The 24,337-nt window shown below is 33.9% G+C and overlaps 1 protein-coding gene across 1 annotated transcript; it reads right to left on the bottom strand.

Annotated features, from left to right (window-relative positions):
- Positions 1 to 9,313: 9,313 nt before the first annotated feature.
- LOC100024824 (olfactory receptor 1009) lies at positions 9,314 to 10,258 on the bottom strand. Its single transcript, XM_001375927.3, has one exon. It carries the CDS (start codon positions 10,256 to 10,258, stop codon positions 9,314 to 9,316), a length of 945 nt encoding a protein of 314 aa, XP_001375964.3.
- Positions 10,259 to 24,337: the final 14,079 nt, after the last annotated feature.

Consider the following 24,337-nt stretch of genomic DNA (forward strand, 5'->3'; position numbering starts at 1 on the left):
GGTACATTCACAAATATTGACCATGTACCAGGGCATAAAACATGGCAAACAAGTGAAAAAAAACAGAAATAATAAATAAAACCATTTCAGATCATAATGCAATAAAAATAATAATTAGTAAGGGTACATGGAAAGGCAAATAAAATATTAATTGTAAACTAAATAATATGATTCTCCAAAACCAGTTAAAGAACAAATAACAGAAACAATAATTTCGTTGAAGAAAATGATGATGATGAGACATTTTTCAAAATCTATGGGTTGCAGCCAAAGCAGTACTCAGGGAAATTTATATTGAGTTCATATATTAACAAATTAGGGAGGGCAGAGGTCAAAGAATTGGGCATGGAAATAAAAAAAAAAACTTGAAAGGGAACAAATTAAAAATCCCCAGATGAAAACTAAATTGGTGATCCTAAAAATTAAAGGAGAAATTAATAAAATGAAAAAAAAGAACTATTGAATTAATTAATAAGACTAGAAGCTGGTACTTTGAAAAAAATAGACAAAGTTCTGATCAATCTAATAAAAATAAGGAAAGAAAACCAAATAAACAGTATCCAAGATGAAAAGGGAGACCCCACCTCTAATGAATAGGAAATTAAGGCAATCATTAAAAACCATTTTGCCCAATTATATGGCAATGAATATGGCAATCTAGGTGATATGGATGAATATTTAGGAAAATATAAATTGCCTAGGTCCACAGAAAAAGAAATAGAATACTTAAATGACTCCATATCAGAAAAAGAAATTGAACATGCCATCAAAGAACTCCCTAAGAAAAAATCCCCAGCATGTGAATTCTATCAAACATTCAAAGAACAACTAATCCCAACATTATACAAACTATTTGACATAATTTGCCAAGAAGGAGTTCTACCAAATTCCTTTCATGACACAAATATGGTACTTATTACAAAGACAGGTCAAAAACAGAGAAATAAAACTATAGACCAATCTCCTTAATGAACATAGATGCAAAAATTTTAAAAAGAATACTAGCAAAAAGACTTCACCAAGTGATCACAGGAGTCATTCATTATGATCAGGTGGGATTTATACTAGGAATGCAAAGATGGTTTAATATTAGGAAAACTATCCATATAGTTGACCATATCAACAAGCAAATCAACAAAAATCACATGATTATCTGAATAGATGCAGAAAACACCTTTGACAAAACACAATACTCGTTCCTATTGACAACACTAGGAAGTATAGGTATAGACAGGCCTTTCCTAAGAATAATAAACAGTATATATCTAAAACCATCAGCAAGTATCATCTGCAATGGGGATAAACTAGAAGCCTTCCCAATGAGATCAGGAGTGAAACAAGGATGCCCATTATCATCTCTACTATTTAACATTGTACTAGAAACACTAGCAGTAGCAATTAGAGGAGAAAAAGAAACTGAAGGTTTTTAAATAGGTAATAAGGAGACCAGACTTTAACTCTTTGCAGATGATAGGATGGTCTACATAAAGAATCCTAGAGAACCAACTAAAAAGCTAGTGGAAATAATCAACAACTTTAGCAAAGTTGCAGGATACAAAATAAACCCACATAGATCATCAGCATTTCTACATATTTCCAACACATCTCAGTAGCAAGAGTTAGAAAGAGAAATTCAATTTAAAATCATCCTCAATACTTAGGAATCTATCTGCCAAGACAAACATAGGAACTATTTGAATACAACTACAAAACACTCTCCACACAATTAAAACGAGATCTAAGTAATTGCAAAAACATTGATTGCTTATGGGTAGGATGAGCTAACATAATAAAAATGATAATCCTATCCAAGCTAATTTATTTATTTTATGCCATACCCATTAAACTATCAAGAACCTTTTTTTTATTGAATTGGAAAAATAATTATAACGAAGTTCATTTGAAAGAAAAAAGATCAAGAATATTAAGGGAAATATTGAAAAAGAATGTGGTCTGGTACCAGACTTCAAGCTATACTATAAAGCAGTGGTCATCAAAACAATACAGTACTGGCTAAGAGACAGAAGGGAGAATCAGCAGAATAGACTTGAGGTAAGTGACCTTAGCAAGACAGTCTATGATAAACCCAAAGATCCCAGCTTTGGGGACAAAAATCCACTATCTGACAAAACTGCTGGGAGAATTGGAAGACAATATATGAGAGAGATTAGGTTTAAATCAACATCTAACACCTATACCAAGATAAACTCAGAATTGGTGAATGACGTGAATATAAAGAATGAAACTTTAAGTAAATTAGATGATCACAAATATCATACTTGTCAGATATTTGGGAAAGGAAAGATTTTTAAGACCAAGCAAGAGTTAGAAAAAATTACAAAATGTAAAATAAATAATTTTGATTACATTAAATTAAAAAGGTTTTGTACAAACAAAACCAATACAACTAAAATTAGAAGTAAAGCAACAAATTTGGGGGAAAATCTTCATAATTAAAACCTCTAACAAAGGTCTAATTACTCAAATTTATAAAGAGCTAAATCAATTGTACAAAAAATCAAGCTATTCCTCAATTGATAAATCAGCAAGGGACATGAATAGGCAATTTTCAGATTAAGAAATCAAAACTATCAATAGACACATGAAAAAATATTCTAAATCTCTTGTAATCAGATAAATGCAAATCAAAATACCTCTGAGGTACCACCTCATACCTAGAAGATTGGGTAACATGATAGCAAAGGAAAGTAATGAATGTAGGAGGTGATGTGGCAAAATTGGGAAATTAATACATTGTTGGTGGAGTTATGAATTAATCCAGCCATTTTGGAAGGCAATTTGAAACTCTATCCAAAGGGTGCTAAAAGACTGCATAACTTTTGATCCAGTCATAACACTACAGGGTTTGTACCCCAAAGAACTAATAAAGAAAAAGACTTGTAGAAAAGTATTCATGGTTACATTCTTTGTGGTGGAAAAATTTGGAAAATGAGGGGATGCCCTCCAATTGGGGAATGGCTGAACAAATTGTGGTATCTGTTGGTGATGGAATACTATTGTGTTAAAAGAAACAATGAACTAGAGGAATTCCATGTAATTTGGAATGACCTTCAGGAATTGGTGCAGAGTGAAAGGAGCAGAGCCAGGAGAACATTGTACACAGAGACTGATGCACTGTGGTACAATTGAACTTAATGGGCTTCTCTACTAGCAGCAATGCAATGATCAACAACATTTCTGAAGGACTTATGAGAAAGAACATTATCCACATTCATAGGAAAATGGTGGTGGGAGTAGAAACACAGAAGAAAAACAACTGCTTGATCACACGTGTCAATGGTGATATGATTGGGGTTATAAACCCTACATGATCACCCTAGTGCAAATAGCAATAATATGGACATAGGTCTTGATCAAAGACACATGTAAAATTCAGTGGAATTGTGAGTTAGATATAGGAGGGGATTTTGGGGGAGGGGAGGGAAAGAACATGAATCTTGTAACTATGGAAAATATTCTAAATTAATTAAATAAAATTAAAAAAATAAATAAATTAACCAGTACTTTATGTATTTTATTTGTTTTATTTTTCAAAGTACCAACTTTTTGTCTTAGTTATTAATTCAATATTTCTTTTACTTTCAATTCTTCTCCTTTGGTATTTAGGATTTCTAGTTTAGTTTTTATCTGAAGATTTTTTATTTGTTCTCTTTCTAGTTTTATAATTTGCATTGAGATAATATTCTTATTAATTTAAATAAGTTCAAATTTTTTAGGTTAATGCCCTTTATTTGGTATTTTTAAAAATGTTAAGGATGTTTAATAGTTCTGCTTGTCTACATTTGTTGATGAATTTTAGTAATCAAATATTTAGTCATTTTATACCAAAAATGCTATAATAAGCTTATTTTAAATGTATATTTCTTTTGACTCTCATTTAGTATATATCAGAGATGCTTCATATTTAAATTTCATTTCATTTTCTTAATTACAATGCTCATCTCTTGGATATATTGGTCAAGGTCTGACATGAGTTAATTGAGCTCCTAAATATTATAACAAAGTTATCAATTTTCCAGTGTACTTTCAATACTTTTACTTTATACAATAATAATAACATTTTTTCTAATATTTAGGATATGCTAGGCACTATGACAAGTGCTTTATAATTATCTCATTTGATTTTTATAATAACCTGGGAAATAAGTGCTATTATTATTCCCAATTTACAATTGAGGAAATTGAGGCAAATAGAGGTTAAATAAATTACACAAGGTCACACGGTTGATTAGGGTCACAAGTTTTTCTGATTCTAGGACAGGCATTCTGTCTACTGTGCCATCTACCTGCCCAGTTTAGATAGAATAAGCAAACTACATTTCTTCCTTTCAATGGATAACTCATTTTTAACTCTGTAAGATTTATGCTTTACATAAAAGATTCCATATTCCTTTAGTGTAATAAATGTATTGTAATAGTAGCACAAATTCTCATAGTTGTTCTTCTTACCTTTTCTGATGAGTAAAAATAGGAATTAAGTTTTTATGAAGTATAGTGAAAAAAGACCTATTCCATTTTTATGCTTGATGCTCACACCTAAATTTTTCCATAGAAATGAAGACTCTATTAAATCTCTTCCAGAAATACAGTCTGGTCTTCTGTACCAAATGATAAATCCACTTATCCTACCCAAACATAATATGGTACAACATGAGATCTTACACATATATTTATGTATGTGTGTGTATTTTCCTTCTGTCTTAGTTAGACATCAATGGCCAGTTATTGTCCTCCAACACAGAAAAAGCTGAACAAAGACCTTCACTACCGACATCTTAGAAACAGTACCAAGGTGACGTCTGTATCTGAATGAATTACAAGGATATTAAATCAAGAAACAGGATTTTCTTGATTTTTGCCTCTTGGTGCCAAAGTCATTATTACTCCAACAGGGGCTCAATGAACGCTCACTGATAAGTCTAATTGTTTTCTTATGTTTATTATCCCTGAAACATTAGGAAGTATCATACATATCATACTGTTATGGTGGCAAAGTTCATTAAGCACCTCTCCTAGGTCAAGTCATTTAAGGAATCCTGAGAACACATTTTAAGCCTCAGGAAAGTAAGTTTTAATTTTTTTCTCAATCTGTGTAATCTCACCAATCCTAATTTAATTCCAGGCTTTAATTGAAAGAAGCAGCAGGTTCTCCTACAGTCATATTTTATTAGTGTTGCTAATGGTTCCACTGAATTTTCATAATCATCAATTCATGAGAGTTAGCTTTACCTCCATTATTTTTACCCAACTACCATGATTTAGCCATTTTTTCAGGTTCCTGGATTCATTTTCTCCTCTTCAAATTACTATTATATGATTACTCATTAAAATGATTAAGTTATTGATTTGGGTATAATAATTATTAACAGTAAGTATTTTGTGTGAAAGGAAAGTTCAATCCACAAACACTTTTGAGTAATTACCATTTGTAAGGTATTTAACTAGGCTAGGAAATTTGGAATTGTTTAAAATTTGTTTCATGTGAGCCAGTGTATGAAGTAAATGAATCATTACAAGATTAAAGGTCTTTTAACTTTCATTGATTAAAGCAGTTATGCTGGAATGGAAAAAACAAAAATATGTTGTGAATGGACCCAACTTAGGCAACGTTGAGTCACTTGACCACCATTTCATGCCTTTCATTCCATGTGACTGGAAGAAAGGAGGACCATGAAAGGTTTGAGTTCCTCCTGAGGCAAGCAAACCTGTGCCCATTCTGCCTATCTGCTACACCCTATCCTTTGAAATTGTGCTCCAGATCAAGTTGTTAACATTTAATGAGCGAGGATGTATACTGTAGAATTAAGATGGTCATGATGGAATGAGAATGGTGTGATATTAGCGAGCATCCAGGTGAACTTCTCCAACTATAGTGAGACCAGTGAGCACTGGTTTTAAACCTTACTGATTTAGCCCATATTTTCTCTGAGGATTGCTTAGCTGATCTTGTCAAATTCCATATTTGAGATCCCTTCCTTGAAAAAAAAATTCTGCCATGGACCTGTATAGAGAATGTAAAGGGCAAAAGGATTGGAATGGAGTCTATATTGTTTATTATTTTCCAACTCTATATTTCAATAATAACATGGTCATTATAAAAAATGACTACATGTCCCTTCCTTTAGATTTGTTGACTGAAAACAAAAATTTACCTTCAATTATATGGGAGGCTCAGGAAAGAGATGATAGATTTTCCCGTTTTTGTAATATTTGACTGTATTTCAGGGCATACTCAGATCTATATAGGACAATAAGCCAGATGTGTTATGGAATAAATCAGGAAAGGGAAGAACGAATATTCTACTCCCATATAGTATCAATATCCTGAAATAGAGCAACAACTAACTTAGAAAACATAGAAATGGAGAACAGAGGATAGAAATTGCAAGGAAGAAAATTTTGATGTATTTTTAAGAAAAAACTCCCAAATCTTAGAAAGGATTCAAAGTCAAATGAGTTGCCTCAGGAGGAAGTGGGTTCCCTTTCACCAGATCACCAGACTCTTCAAGTGTAGGGTAGATGAGCACATATTGTAGATATTGTTGAGATTATTGCACAGATGTAATATGGCCTGTGTTGTTTCCAAAGGTCTGGGTTGTTTCCAATTCTGAAATTCCATTATACTCTTACAGAATAGTCTCACTGGATAATCAAATTGATAGATGGAAATGACCATGAAGATCTTTTCCAACTCTTTCCCTCTGAAAAATAGAAAATTAAATGTAGAGAGATTACGTGACTTGCCCAAGATCAGATAATTCATTAGGAGAAGATGTAAGATATTAATCTAGATTCTCAGACTCTAAAGCTTTCATTTTGCACTACACAGCAATGACTATCTTATACTGATGGAGAGCTTTATCAATTTAATTAAACAAATATTTATTAGCATTATAGATATGAATTTAAAAATATATTTTATACCTTCAAATATTTCCAAATTTATTTAACTTTTTTCAAATTATTGTTTTGAAAATTTACTTCCAAATTATCTCCTTCTCTTCTGTTCCCCTAACTTCTAGAGAAGGCAAGCCATATGATATAAATTATGAATTTACATAATTATAAAACTGTATAATTATGGATAATAATAAAAATTTATTTCCATATTAGCCATCTTATAGAAGAAATCACACGAAATCAAAAAAATAAAATGGAAAAGTATGGTTCAATCTTGCAAGATAGATTTATATATATTTTGAAAGATGAACAATGTATTCTCTATTATTGACCTCATACTGTTATGTCTATAAATTCTCCACAATGCTTTCACAAACAGTAAATTACAATTAATCAGATACCTGAAGATTAAAAATATATATATTTGTGTAGACATTATGTATAAACATGTGTACATATAATACATTTACGTTCTTGTAGTACATTGCCAAATACCAAATAAATCAGTAGGCTATCCAATATAGTTTGTATACCAGGTGTTCATTATGAGAGAAAATTCAGATTTTTTCCTTCTATATGTCTTCTTTGTCTCTTATTTCTTCATCATTTTTTTCTATGTACTCTTTCTTTAGGACTATTTTCAAAGTACTTTAATAAACTAATTTTCTCAGAATTTCTGGTTCCCCACACTATCTCTGTCTTTAAGAATAAGGTTCAAACAATTTCTCTTTCATTGCTTCTCTTTTAGTAAAAACAAAACAAAACCAAATAAAAATAACCTCCCTCCAAAGTATTGCCTTTATAGATGTAACATTTTTAATCTCTCCTTCATCAGTTGGTTCCCAGAAACTTTCACAAGGATAAACTGCGATGTTGTGTTGCTATATTTCCTCCTTTCTCATGATTTTGATGGTCTATCTCTACTGCCATACAATTTCAATCTTGCTGTCCATGAAACCACCATTGGTTTCATAAGTAAGTAGGAGCTCTAGAACTTGTCATAGATGACAGCAACAAGGATCTGGATACAATTAAGTGAATTTTTAAGCAGAGGTAGTTACTGAGTGAAATTGGTAAATGAAGGGGTTGAACATGGCAATGGGGAGTAAAGGGTAAGTAAAATTCTCCTGGTCCTTATAGGATACACGAGAGAAGGTTGAAGGATTCTGGGGTTTTAAAGAACTCCAAGAAAATGAAAAATAAATGATTGAAAGAAATATGATGATGAGAGAAATATTTAGACCTGGAAGAGATTCTGGACATCAGTTAGTCTAAATCTGTATTTTTAGATCTGTAGAAACTGAAGTCCAGAGAGGAAAAGAATGAATGAATGGAAGAACATTTAAAAGCTGCCATGTGACAAACATACTATGGACATAAACTAATCCCTGTCCATGTCCTCAAGATACTTATATTTTAATGGGGGAGACAACATATATAGAAGACTTCTGACCAGTGGGGGCACTTTAGTCCAGAAAGTAATGAGATGATGTATTGTGGTCTATATTAACTTTGTTACATCCAGTAGAAGTAACAAAGTTAATTTGGTACTGACCTAAGTGAGTATCTTCCACAAGAGGAAATGTTTTTAATATTTTCTGTTTTCTTCCTTAGTCCTTTGATTTAATTTATTAAGCTACATTAAATTAAAACAAAATCTTCTATAGTTTGATATTCAATGCTCTTTGCCATTTTGTGGCACCATTTCATAATACTCTCCTCTAAGTCTTTTCCACTCCAGAACAATTCTTTGCCATCTCCATCCCTGGCTGGCTGCACATTCTATTTGCTCAGAAAGTTCCAAATGCCTAGAATGTCTTTCCTTTCTTTTATTTATTGGGGAATGCTTGTTCTTGAAACCTCAAGTAAAGTGAAATTCATGTTGAACATAAAATTACAGAACCTAACTTTGAATTTCCACTCTACAGCCTAGTACTTATGTGACCTCAAGAAAAGTATCTACACTCCCTGGAAGACAAATTCTACACTGGTAAATGTGAGTGTTGGACTACATGGCTTCTGAGGGCTCCCTGATCTCCAGATCAAAGATTCTGGGTTCTCGAAGAAACCTTTGTTTGTCAATGATGACCTCCCCCTCCCTCATACCCAGTAATATTCTGTTTTATACCTTTCTGATGTCTGTCCTGCTAATGCTATGTTTTGAACATGAGACTCAAAATAAATGTGACATGCACAAATCTAGTGACATTTCCAACTCAAATATTCATATGGCATTGCTATTACCTTACACATAGTAGAAGCTTGTGAGCTCATATTGGGCAGAGTACACATTGTACATTGATCTCAAATTCAAGAAATAATTTTGGTCCTTTTCAAGTACAAAGAACAACAACCACCAGCAGCCACTATTTCATTTCCCATTCTAGAGAATTCATATCCTGATGCAAAATTTTCTTTTAGCAATGGTCCTGTAGATAGCATCTTTGACCTCCTTGTTCCTCAGGCTATAGATGAGGGGGTTCAACATGGGAGTCACTAAAGTATAAAACACAGAGATGAGTTTATTGGTATCCATGGTGAAACTTGAGTTAGGTCTCACATAGACAAAGAAGAGGGTCCCATATAAGATGGTGACAGCAGTGAGATGGGAAGAGCAGGTGGAGAAGGCTTTCTGTCTCCCTTCAATAGATTGGATCTTAAAGATAGCTATAAGTATGTAGATGTAGGAGACAAGGATGATCAGGCCACTGAAGATTCCAACTATCCCAGCAATAACAAAGACAAATAATTTATTCAAGCTGGTATCAGTACATATGAGGGAGAGGAGGGGGAAAATGTCACAAAAGAAGTGATTGATGAAATTTGGACCACAGAAGGGAAGACGAAAAGCAGCAGGAGTGTGAATCATGGCATCTATGAAGCCTGCAGCATATGAGATAGCCACCAGTTGGTTGCAGTGTTGCTGGGACATAGAAATGGAATAAAGTAGTGGGTTACAAATTGCAACATAGCGATCGTAGGCCATGGATGCCAATAGGAAACATTCAATAGCCAAGAAAAACCCACTGAACCACTGTTGCAAGGCACAACCCAGGAATGAGATGGTCTTTCTCTCTTCAAAGAAATCTCTCAGCATTTTTGGAGCCACAGTAGAAGAGAAGCCCATGTCTACAAAGGACAGGTGACTGAGAAAAAAATACATTGGTGTGTGAAGGCGAGAATCAATCTGAATGAGAATAATTATGCCCAGATTGCCTGTCATGTTAATGAGATAAAAACATAAAAGAAGAAGGAAGAACATGACTTGCAATTTTGGCTCATACTTCAAACCCACAAAAATGAATTCAGTTATTCTGGTGTAGTTTTCACTGGCCATTTATTCCTGGTGTTTTCTTCTGAAAGGAAAAAAAAATGTATATACTACTATAGAATTGGAGGACTCTGAATTAGCAGAGATGGTATAGCACAAATTGGAGGGCTGGAAAACATATTAAAAATGACTTTAATGTCATCTAATCCAACCCCTTCCATTTTGCAATTGATGATACAGAGATTCAAGAACATTATTTTCAAATCATTCCATTGTAAGAGTTAAGACATGAATCTAAGAACCTTATTTTCAGATTCATTCTACTGCTCTCTTATTTTAATCAATATCTTCAAACATGTGAAGCTATAGTTTTGGTAAATATATATATGAAAGAGTTGCTTTGTTTTGCTTTGCTGTTATCATTAGGAATTGAGGTGGTATTGCTTTGAGCCATCTATGTTCTATAACGAAGTCTATATCTATAAACATGCCCTACTCCTCACAGGTGAACTTAATATTCAATCTGATAAAATTGTGATTTCATGTTGAAGAACTGAAGAATTGAGGTTAAAATAATCTGAACTCATTGTCAAATGAGGTAAAAACAAGTGACTGCAATAAAATAAGGATAAATTTTATGATAAAACGTGTAAGATTTATTGGCTATCAGCCAATTAAATTATGATACTTGGTTCAAAGAAATGAATGAAAACCTGTAGAATTATATGATCTATAATTTGAATTATATTCAAGAGTTTCTTATTGAAACTCATGTTTTTATATGAAGGGAAACAGAGGCTCAGAGAAAGAAAGTGCCTATGAAATAAAAAACTGATATTGAATTCCAATTTTCAGTCTTCATATGCATTACTTTTTCTTTTTATTCTTGTTATATATATATATATATATATATATATATATGTACATATATATATATATATACATACTTACATACATATGTGTCTGTGAATACCAGCATCACTAAATAGATTAGAGGGATATAGGGATATAATCAATCCTAGAAGAGAATGAGTCCTATCGTTGTGCACCTAATGATTTCTTTCTCCTTGCAAGGTTCAGGGTTCTAATAAGCATTTATTCTGGTGATGAATAATGGAGTCTGGAAGGATGGAAGGAAGAAGTGAGAGAAAGGAAGAAAGATAGACAGTAGTAAAGAAATAGTTGTGAAATCATGAAATAGTATGCACTTATAAAGTCAATTCAATTATATTTGATTCAATTTTTAAAAAAGATTTCTTTAAACATTAACCATGAAGGTACTTTTCTAGACTCTGAGAACTCAAAGGCTTTTTATGTACTGGAGTCTTTTTTTTAAATAATTTTAAGAGAGATAATAAGGCAGAATGGAGAGAATTGCAAACTCAGATTTGGGAAGATCTAGATTGAGATCCTCCTTTAGACACTTGTTTTTGTTTTTGATTTTGTTTGTTTCTTTTTGTTTTTAAACCCTTACCTTCCATCTTGGGGTCAATACTGTGTATTGGCTCAAAGACAGAAGAGTGGTAAAGGCTAGGCAATGGAGGTCAAGTGACTTGCCCAGGGTCACACAGCTAGGAAGTGGCTGAGGGCAAATTTGAACCTAGGACTTCCCATCTCTAGGCCTGGTTCTCAATCTCCTGAGCTACCCAGCTGCCCCTAGACACTTGTTAACTCTGTTACTAAAGGGAATTTGTAATTTTTTTGAGCTTTAGTTTCCTCCTCTTTAAAATGGAGTGCACAACAACTGTAATACTTCCCAAATGGGGTTATTCGGAGGCTTACCATATATGTAAAGTGCTTTGCAAATATCAAAACATTCAATAAGTATGACTTACAATTATTATTATTTGTTCTTCATTGAGGCCATTCATGTTCCCTCTACTTGATTTTTTCCCATTGTAGCTTCCCCTTACTGCCATTGCAACTATCTTATAGAGTCAAAGAAAACTAATTTAATTCTAGTGTAAAAGAACCCTATGCAGAAGATTTTTGCTCTTATATATTTCCATTTTTTCACCTTATATTTCATGACGGTCAACCTTCAAGTAATATAGGTCAAAGAATCAGAAATTCAGAGATGGAAAGAATCTTAGAGACTATTTAGTCCAGGGATTCTTATCCAACAGACTTTTAAAAAATGGAAATTATGTGTCTCTGTCTTCATTATATACATAAAATATGCTATACCAATTTAATAGTTTTTTTTTTTGTAATTCTCAGTATTTCATTTTGGTAATATAAAAATAAAAACATCATTCCAACGGATCTGTAAAGTCCTCTTGACTTTCCAGGGAGTCCATGACACACAAAAAAATCCTTAAGTCACTCCTCAGGGTCTCACGTTTCTTCTATCTAAAGTAAGGGCTCCAACATTCATCACAAACCTTTTCAAAGGGTCTGAGTACAAAAGATTTGATAGCATTTCACCTTCCTTAGTTGGTTCCTTGTACTTCAAGGCATCATCTTCAACCAGCATTTTCCAGTGCTTAAATCAGAAATCAAGATCCATATTTCTACCTGCGGATATCATATCTCAATATTTCCTGTTAAGTTGCATTCATTTGCACCAATCTGGCATCCCTATTACAGTTGATTGGTCTAAGGAAGTGAGATGAAGATGGGAGTAGCATAGATTCTTGCTTTTCTACATGGAAGCCTCAATATAGTTGACAATGTGGATATCATTCTAAAATTATGATAGTGCATACATTTTAATCTATGAAATTCAGCTCCCTGATTTTTTAAGGAAATCCAAGGAAATTAAGCCCCTCATACAACAGGATATGATGCATAGCTCTGCAGAACTGGACTTGAAGCAAAGATGTGAGTTCAAATTCAAATTTGATTTTTCCTAGGGGGATGGAGTTGGTAAAATCTCACTTTTCTCTGTCCAAAATGCAATGCAATGTGAACTCCCTTCATTCAAAGTAGAAATATTACTTTTAAAGAATTAATTTCTTTTTTGCCTGTTCCTCATGCCTGGGATTTTCTCCCTCCTGAAGTCCCTGACTTCTTTTAATCTCAGCTAAACTCTTACCTTCTACAGGAAATCTTTTCTTATCCACTTTAATAATAATTCCCCTCTAAAATTAACTTTAATTTGCTATATATCATACATAGTTGTTTGTATATTGTCTCCTTCATTAGACTGTGAATTCCTTGAAAATAAGGACTGGCCCTGCTTTTCTTCATATCCCCTTTGCTTCAGCTAGTGCCTGCCATATAGTAGTCACTTAAGTACTTGACACTTTACTTCTTAGTCTACATCTCAAGATTATCTTGGCTATTTCTTTTGGCTTGGGAAGGAATTAATTTTTGGATGGGAGAAAAAAGGTTAGTGGCAAATTTGCGTTAATGTGGTAGGCAGATTTTATCTACTTCAACTAAAAAATTCTATGATCTCTATCTCAGGCACTGAGAGGCAGTTATCTTTGCAAACTTGAAGTTATACCCAGCGTTTTCTCTATCCTGATTGGTTCTACCACCATCATGGCTACCAAAAGAATTCCTCATTCTAAACAGTGTCAATGACAGCAAGAACTGAAATTGAAGCATGTGCAATCTTTGGGCTGGCAAATGGCCTGGCTGGTTTCTGGTCAGCAAAGAATACTGTGCTGGGGCATATTGGCTATAGGCCAACCAAATTGGCACTGCACAGGGTCCCTGCTACTTCATTATTAACTGCCTTAGTTTGGTGGTGACAATTTGTTAGATCCAACTATTTCCTTAGGAACACCTTGACTTTCTTAACTGTATAAAGAAGACGATGGTTTTTTTTAAGTCTTACTTACATATTGCTTTTTTTCCCCCTTCAAAGGTAACAAGAAGAGGGATCAGGATGCATTACTCAGTCTTCTGTCTCTCAGAAATCTCTGTTTCACTCCTCCTCCCTCACCCTTCACTGGTCACCCACTATCATCTAAGCACACAGAGGAGACAATTTCATTGTAGAATGGTAGGACTAACTTAGGGAAAAGAGGGACCATTTCCTCCAAGATGTATGATTTTATTTCCTTTGTCTTATGGAGACAATCTCCCTCAAGTGTACCCTTCCTGGGGAGCTACGTTATTAAGTGATAAACTAATTAGATGAGACTTAACATCTTCATAATCTAAAGTGGTCCATCGAGATTCCATTTAAGATGAGTATGCAATGTGTTTTTTCTTTAAGCCAAGAATGTCTTCATTTAATTGTTGAACCATTCTTCAAATTCATTATTCTTCAAATGTGCATTAAAGAAAAAGCCATTGGGATCAATTTGTAACCCAAATACTCATTTTAGTCCCCCATCTTTGCTCCTACTTCAGTAAGAACTTTGAGGTTAAAATGTTTTCATTGTAACAGCCAGAGGAGAGGAGCTAGAGAATGCTAAACAGTATCTCCATTTTTAAGGGGCATGGATGAATGTTTGGCCAGATTAAATGATTAGTCCAATTTTGGAGACTATGTATCTAGTGACATATTCTTTCCTCTATACTTTAGTGCTTTGTTCTGTTATAAACCTTTCACTGTCCTTTACTGATCTCCATTTCTCTCATCTGAAATGCAAGGAAAATAAACTAGATATCCTCTTAAGTTGTTTCAACCTATAAATTTTGATCCTATTATGCAATTCCAGCCTTGACTTTAAGATTTACTGCCATATTTACTCTATATGGGACAGGGCGATTAGGATATATCTTTCATAGGAAAGAAATTCTGAGTTTAAATAAAAATTTGACAGTTTGATATCTATGAGCTATATGACATTGGTTGTAATCCTCAGTTTCTTTATTTGTAAACATTATGTTTACATAATTATTTATATTTATATCATATATACATACATATGTTATATATTATATATAAGGAAAAATCTAAACTCTTTATATTGGCCATAACACTTATAATCCTAATATATATATATAATTAATAATGCTTGTGGAATTTATCTCAAAAGTTTCATGTGAGACAAAAATAGATAATTGATGTAAAGTACTTTTAAAATCTTAAAACATTATAGAGTCATAATTTGCTGTGGTTGGGGTACATAATAGTTCTGGCCTTGGAATTGGACTTGAGTTCCAATAAAACCTCAGGCATTTTCTGGTAATATATTTAAAAAGTCACTTATTCTTTCAAAGTCTCAGTTTCCTCATTTCTAAAATATTATTTATTTCCCTAAAAACTCTTACCTTCCTCCTTAGAATCAATACCATGTATTGGTTCCAAGGCAGAAGAGTGGTAAGGGCTATGCAATGGAGGTTAGGTGACTTGCCCAGGGTCACATAGCTGGGAAGTGTCTGAGCGCAAATTTGAACCTAGGACCTCCCATCTCTAGGCCTGACTCTCAATCCACTGAGCTATGCAGCTGCCTCTAAAATTTCTGAAACTCATTGTTATACTATTTACTTTGTAGAATTATAAGCTTTCTGTAAACTTTCAAATGTCATAGAACTGGAAAATATTAAGAAGGATGGGAAGGAGTTAACTAGGTATTTAAATATAACAAATAAATAATTTTTTGTAAAAAAGAAGAAATTTTTAAGCATGTATAATTCCTTCATAATGTCTTCCATTTTTTCAGTTCTGAATATTTTGCAGAGTAATTTGATATTTTTCATCTCACCAGGGCACTTCAATGATTTTGTCAGGTTGGTAGAGTATTATATATTGTTCTAGTTTTTCAGAAGAGGAAACAATGGAGAAATGAAGGGTCTTACCACAGATCACACATCTAATTATTTAGAGTCTTGGGAAACTTCTAGAATTTACAGAAAATACTTTGCGATATTAAGGAAATTGTCAGAATATGATAAGGAAGTATCTAAACTCTCTATATTGGCCATAACACTTATAATTAAAAAAAAAAGACTCATACGCACCAAGTTATTTATTTTCAGGAAGGGAAGCAACAAAACAGTCTGTGATTTTTTTCTTTTTCTGAAATCATCTTATTAATTAAAGCTAGTTGGTGTTCTCTTGCCTTGAAACATTAATTTTAGTTTTCTTCCCTTTTGATCATCATATCACATCACAGAAATTTGTGAATATGTTGAAATGTTTTTTAAATGATGAGCAACCTATCTTGGAGCAATGGTGCCATCCTCTGACAAAACTGAATAACAAAATTACTTTATTAACCTAGTCTGTTAAAACGTGCAAAATATATATATTGAACAAGTGAATAAATGAACGAATGAATGAAACATTTATTAAGTACTTTGTCTCCATAAAGTTCTAAGCTTAAGAAATGAGGATTCAAATAGATAAATAGAACAGTCACTCCTCTCCAGGAGCTCCCATTCTGATGAAGGATGTTCATAATCCTTAGGATAGCAGCAAAGTAGGTCATATTTCTCCTTTTGAAATGTCTCTTCCACTAGATTGTTACCTTGTAATTCTTTTTTGAGAAAATGATTTCTTATTTCCATAATTTATTCCTTGCCTTACATATCCCATTACTTAGTCTCCAAATTATTTCGAATCCTTTTCTTTTCTCCATTACCATTCGCTGGCAATTATTTATTCTAAGGGTATTGAATATTTGTTTTTCTACATTTACTTGTAAATTTTCATTAATAATTCTAACCAAGAGTATAGGCATTTTATAATAAACATCCCACCTTGCTCAATTAATGTATATTCATTTTGATTCCTATTTAGTATGTATTTCAGATATAGCTTATTTAAATTTTATTTCACATTCTTAATTGCATTGTTTATCTCATGAGTAGATTGGTCAAAGTCTGCAATGGGTAAACCAAGCTCCTATAATAACACTGTTGCCTTCTCCCCGCTCCCCATGCCCTCAGGTAATTGATACTTTATATAATAATAATAATATTTTATAGTGTTTACTTAGAATGTGCCATGTGAAGTGCTTTATACTCATTCTCTCAATTGATCCTCCCAACAACCTAGTCAATATGTATTGATTTGGAATCTTGAACTTTAGAGACTACATTTCCCACAATTCCCTTTTCCTTTTCCTGTTTGTGCTTCTCCTTATGAAGATGGAGTTTTGCATTTCCATTTCTGCCCATTAGATCCCACTCTGGCTGGTAGGAGCCATAAGGAGGTAGCATTTTGGGTGCTTACTGGAGTTTTTTAATTCCTCTTTGCTCTAAGTGGATTTTAATAAATAGTATTAAAATAATACTTGGAGTATTGAATGTTAATTTTAATCTTTACAAATAGGGGCGATTATATTTATTTTACAATTGAGGAAACTGAGGTACATTGAATTTTAAATGACCCAGGTTCACACTGTTGGTAAGTGTTGGAGTCCAGATTTGAACCCGAGTCTTCCTGACCCCAGGCCCAGTGCTCTATCTACTTTGTTACCTAGCATATCATTAAGTGCATGTATATTAAGTATTGACAATATTTCCTTATCTAGTCTTCCTTTAAGCATTACACAATTTTCTTGTGTGTTTTTTCACCATGGTTAATTTTACTGATCTATTATCTGAGACTGAAGGCCATCGCTATATTTTTTAATCACTGGAGACATGTTCCAGTCCTTCATTGTGTGAATCTCTATCTTTCAAGTATTTTTATTATAAACAATATATTATTGGATTTAGAATTCTGATTCATTCAGACAGGGTAATAAGTTTATCCCATCATGACAGTTATTGTTAACTGTATTTTAATTTCAGATTATATATATATATGTATATATAATATATACATATATATATATATATATATACACATACATATTTTTTCCATCTCTTACTCTTCCAGTGCTTTAAAGTGATGGAGGGGAGTGGGGAAGAAATAAAATAGATTCAATATCACAGTGCTCTAATCTTTCTTTTGTGGCTTTCTCTTCATAATGCAGTTCAGACCGAGATCTTTTGTTTCTCCTTCTTTGTTCCACTTTCTTTATCTTCTGTTAATTTGACTTTTATGAGCAAACTTTATGACTCTTCTGAGTTCAAGTTGTTTAATTTTTTAAATTTTTTGGCTTGTATTTATTCCTTCCCTACCTCTAGCTTCTCTCTTAAATTCCTGTTTTTAACTAATTGCTCTTGAATTTAATGTTTCTAAACCAACTCTGTGTGTGTATTCACTTCTTAGTTTAGTTCAAAAAAGATATTCCTGTTGGGCATAATGATTCAAACCTAAAATGCATGTTGTTGGAGAGGCTGAAACTGATATAACATGTTATTATGAGAGAACTGAGGTCAGAATGGCCAAATCCAATGACCAATGATCAAGTGTAACTCAGCGTCAACACCAAGTCTAGCACTACTGTGGCATCCTGTAGGCACAGTTGTTTCTTTGCCTTTATTAGAATGAAGAAACATGTTACTCATTTGGTTTTCTCTGATTGTACCAATATATTTTTATCTCAGTACCAGTATTTGGATTTTAGAGATTCTCTAAGCTCTTTTTTTTTTTTTTTACCAAAAATGTCTGAAAGTCTTTAGCTCAATTTTCTGCTCATTGTATTTTACTGATTTTAGTGGGATGAATCAATCTTTGTTGCAGGCTTTTTTCTATGACTTTTGGTATTTTGTCACTTCAACATTTGTTTCCCCCCTTTAATGTATGTACTTTATTTTCTAATGCAATACCAAATGGAATTCCTTCTTCCTACATGTGTTTTTTTATGTGGAAATTTAGGTTTGGGGCAATTAAATTCTTGGGTGTTTTTTAATTTGGAAATGTTCTTAGATGATTTTCCTGAATCTAAGAACAATAATTTCCCCAAGATCCATGCATAAGGAGAAGAAAAAACAAAATCATTAACAAGAAAAGAGTTTAAAACAGACATATGAAAGGAAAGAGTTTAAAACAGACATATGAAAGGAAATGTTCCTTGATTTAGATTGGATTCCTTCACAGTCATAAATTATACTTAACTGGATAAGTCAAACTCTTCCATTTCAGTTTTCCATAAAACATGAATCAGTCACTAATTTATGAAGTATTTATGAAGATCCTGTTATATTATAGGAACATCGAGATAATGATTGAATTCATCTCACCAGGGTATTGTAAATATCAACTGAGGTAATGTGTGTTAAGTGCTTTGTAAACCATAATCAATATGCAAATGAGGTTATTAGCATCATTATTATTTTTGTTGTTCAGTCATGTTTGACTCTTTATGACCTCTTTGGGATCTTCCTGGCAGAGATGCTAGAGTGGTTTGCCATTTCCTTCTCCAGCTCATTTTAAAGAGCAGGAAACTGAGGCAAACAGGGTTAAGTGATTTGCCCATGTCAAATAGCTAATCTAACATCTAAGGCCAAATTTGAACTCAGGAAGATAAGTGTTCCTGACTCCAGGTCTGGTACACTGTCCACTGCACCACTTAGCTGCTCTTTTTTTTACAGTGAGGATGATTGTCCTTGATTCAATTTTCTAAGCAGAAGAACACACAATGGATAACCTTTGACCAAGTTTGAATAGAATGAGTGCCAAAGAGAACTGAAACATTTTCTGCTTTATGAAAGCAGGACATCCCTGTGGTTATTCTACTTAAATAAGCAGCAAGCATTTTGCCAAATCGGGAAAGAAACATTGAGCCATCATTCCATTTGAAACAGATCAATGAAACCTTTCTTAGTGTTGATATTCAGTTCCCAATTAGTTCTGAGGATCTTTGTCCCAACTCTTATGAGTCATGCATCTCAGAGGTAAAGGTTACATTTTTCCCTCAAGACTGTAGAGTTACCTCTAAAGAGTAATGGATGATTCTTTGATTTCTTCAGTCTCCAGCAGTGTGCTTCTCCTCAATATTAGAAATGGAGAATCAGTCAGCCATCCTAAAGTACAATACAAAGTGTATTTATTAAGATTTCCCAATAAGAACAATATAAAACATTCCTTCAAAGCCTGTGACCCAATCTTACTTACTGTGTTCAAGGGGAAAAGGGTCTGAAGCTTAGAGAGCACGTGTGGTACAAAAGATAGCTTCTAGGGGGCAGCTGGGTAGCTCAGTGGATTGAGAGCCAGGCCTAGAAACAGGAGGTCCTAGGTTCAACTCTGGCCTCAGACACCTCCCAGCTGTGTGACCCTGGGTAAGTCACCTGACCCCCATTGCCTAGCCCTTACCACTCTTCTGCCTGTGGAGCCAATACACAGTATTGACTCCAAGATGGAAGGTAAGGGTTTAAAAAAAAAGATAGCTTATAGATGTTAGAATTCCTTTTCAATCATTTGTGGAGTGTTCACAAAGTTCACCTTACACTTGTGATACAGACACTGCCACTGATGTCCATTGTAAAAATTAAAATTAATATACAATAACTTTAAATTTAGATATTTTATAGGATTTATTAATAATCACTAGAAATAAAGGAATAAAAAGGTAACAAAATAAAATCACGTGCCCATGGTTAATATACCTGCTCAAATAGTCTGCTCCACCAATGTCCAGACCAGGAAGGAAAGAGGGCTACTCATGGAAGACCACCCTATTTATTCCCTGTCTACATCAGCACGTAATGACAGGAAGTCAGTGGGATCCTGGGAAATGTAGTTCAAAGGCACAAGATTTCCAATTACACACCATCCTTTAAGTAGCCAGCACATCTCCAGACTTTCCCAAAGCACTGTTGACTTCTGATCCCTCTTTCTCTTTGACAATAGGAAATCTTTTGTGGTTCAGAGAAACAAGCACCAGATTTATAGAAAAATGAACCGAATTTACATGATGGATCTGATACTTCCTACATCTGTGTGACTAGGTACTAACCTTTCATTTTTGTAAATTCATGTTTTTTTCTCAGAACCAATCCATTCCCATCCCTAGTGTCCTGATTGCTAACTCATTCACTTAGCCTGCAATTTTAGGCATACTCAGTCATGCTTCACTTTATTCCTTTTTCCTGGTCCATGTTCTTAACTGGCTCAACAAGCAGCCTCCCCACCCTAGGCTCCTGCAGTTCTGGAACCATGATCAAATCAACATTGCTACTGCTCCTCTACAGAGCATACCAATATACACAAATATAACCCCAGCTCACTATCCCTGTAACTTTCCTGACTAAAGTGCCTCTCTCTGGCTAATGCTCCTCTAAGTATGTTGTCTTTCCCATTAAAAAACAACAACAACGACCCTTGAGGATAGGAACAAGGATCATCTTCCCTTTTCTATTTGTATCCACAGTATAATGTTTTTGCTCTATCAGGAACTTAAATTGATTTACATACTCATTCCTAACCTTTCTGGGTTTAAATTTCTGTCTGTAAAAGACAGGTTTAGACTAAACGATGTCTTCCATCTTTAAATGTGGTTTGTTATGATCATAAATTTTTTCTCTCATTCTTTTCACCTTTTTTTGTAATTTCCTAGGACATCATAACCCTTGTCACCTTCTCCAAAGTTGATTTCTCCTATTCTCAGACATCTTGACACATAGGACCAGACTTTGGCATAGTCTTTGATCCTTATTGCCCATTGAGTTTCTTCTTTTACCATCATCATTGAGCAAAGACTTCTATTCACCAGATCCATGTATTGCTATTACCTATGAAATTCCTTGTTACTCTCTGTCCTTAAGAAGTTTAGTGCTGAGTTTTTTTATATGCATAAGATTTATTAATTTAGCAAATAATTAAAACCTACATACAATCTGTGTATATGCATATTACAATGCTTAATATACATACTCTAATAAATCTATATTAAAAACCCTCATAGCCCCCTTGTGTACAGACATCATAAAATAAGGACAGAATTAGGCATGTTTATTCTTTAAATGAATTTTAGAAACAGTGAGGATCTCACCAAGGCAAGCTTAAACAATGCTGCCATTTGGAATGAGATCATCAATTTGCTAGAAGAAAGGTCAAATTTAATTCCAAATTAGAATCCTAAGATTGTAAATTTAGAATGGGACATGATCAGTTCAGCCCCCCTCCCACAGTTCCATGTTTACAAATGAGGAAATTTACATAGACAGAAGTTAAGTGACTTACACAGCATTATAAAGCTAGATTTTCACATCAGTGTTGATCCCAGGTCCTCCTGACTCCAAACTCAGAGCTATATCCTTTGCATTATCTATGGCCATAATACAACAAGAAACTAAAGGGCAATTGTGAATTACTCATGGAATTTGGACTAAAGATTTTTTTCCTTTCTCTCTCTCTCTCTCTGTCTCTGTCTCTCTCTCTTCCTTTCTCTCTGTCTCTGCCTCTGTCTCTCTCTCTCTCCCCCTCTGTCTCTGTCTCTGTCTCTCTGTCTCTCTCTTTCTTTCTCTCTCTCTCTCTTCCTTTCTCTCTGTCTCTCTCTGTCTCTGCCTCTGTCTCTCTCTCTCCCCCTCTGTCTCTGTCTCTGTCTTTGTGTCTCTCTGTCTCTCTCTCTCTGTGTCTCTCTCTGTCTCTCTGTCTCTCTCTGTCTCTCTCTCTCTTTCTCTCTGTCTGTCTCTCTCTTTGGCTAAATACAACATACTTTCCACCACACCTAATATGACCATGAAGCACAGAACATCACACTCCTCACAGTAAATTCCGATAAATTCAGTTAGACTGATCACAGCATGGTATTTAAATAGTAACACCATCATAGGCTGAATCCTACTCAGGAGTCAATTAATGTCTTTCATCACTATTTAAATAAGATCATCAGTGACTTAAAGTGGAGACAACGGTAGCATGCTTATTGATTTTCCAAATACAGAAAACTAAAGAAATAGCTTTAGTAATGGAAGGCTAATTATAGTGTTAACAAGCCATATTGATTGGTGGTTGCTGTAATTGAAGAGAACCAAAAAGACAAAACTATGTCTGGGTCAACATGTAGTATATCTGACTGGCTGATCAGACCAGTAAAAGCTTGGAAGGCCCCCACTAGGGGTTGGGCCCAAATAGTTTGCAAGAACATTTGAGAAAGAAATTTCTCTAAATGTACTGATCTCACATTTGTTTTGAGCTATGGTAATTCTATTTTGCTCATAAAGCACAAGCATCTTCTTTGATGTGGGCATGTCATCCTGGATTGTCTTTTGCCAGTGTTCCCCATGTCTCAAAATTGATGCCAAAAGGGGCAGCTGGGTAGCTAAATGGATTGAAAGCAAGGTCTAGAGAGGGGAGGTCCTGGGTTCAAATCTGGCCTCAGATACTTCCTAGCTGTGTGACCCTGGACAAGTCACTTAACCCCCTTTTCTTGCCTAGCCTTTCCACTCTTCTGCCTTAGAACCAATACTCAGTACTGATTCCAAGATGGAAGCTAAGGGTTAAAAAAATTAATGCCAAAGTTCATCAGAGACACCTTGAGACTGTTCATGTATTACTTTTTCAGGCCTTCATATGAGTGCTTGCCTTATGAGAATTCTCTATAAAGTGGTCTTTTGTGGCAAATATATATTTGGCATTAGAACAAAGTGGCCAGCCCATTTGGGGTTGTGTTCTCTGAAGTAGTGTTTGAATGCTTGGCAAGTCAGCTCAGGAAAAAAAAATGCGCAGTAAATAGTCAATACTTCTAAATATTAGTACTTTATGAATGGGGTAAGTGCAATAATGAGTATTTGTCGCAGGATGACAGTATTACTCCAAGGAAGAGCATGTTTGAGATTATTTTTTCTCTACAAAATTTCTCTCTGTATTTATATAGACATATATACATCTGTCTCTATCACTCCCTCTCTCTCTCTCTCTCTCTCTCTCTCTCTCTCTCTCTCTCTCTCTCTCTCTCTCTCTCTTCCTCTCTCTCTCTCCACACACACACATATATGACACATTCACTCTACTATTGTTAAAACAGATTTTGGCAAATTGAAGAAAGATAAGAAATAAATCAACTGATTCTAATATGTAGAAAATTTTAGGGTAAAAATGTGTTTTTGCCAAGAGTTTTTTGGTGGATTTTCCCCTAAAAAATGGACAATCAGGAGATAATTAACTCCATCTGTTTTTTCTATTCTTTTTCTCACTGAATGTTGTATAACAAGTCAACGACAAAGCGATGAAATATCATCATCTGACTTTGAAATCTTCAAAATGATTTCTAAACAAAAATTAAGTTGTAAAAACATTCCTTCAACAATTGAGTGTATCATCTTGGATAAGTCATAATATCAAATGATATATGTATATATAAATATGTAAAATGCTTAAAAACCTTTAAAAGGATATTGAAATGTTAGCTATTATTATTAACAACAACAACAATAACTTTATCATTACCTATCTCACCTACA

This window comes from Monodelphis domestica, chromosome 6 (genome assembly GCF_027887165.1).
Source record: "Monodelphis domestica isolate mMonDom1 chromosome 6, mMonDom1.pri, whole genome shotgun sequence".
In the NCBI taxonomy this organism is placed as follows: Eukaryota; Metazoa; Chordata; class Mammalia; order Didelphimorphia; family Didelphidae; genus Monodelphis; species Monodelphis domestica.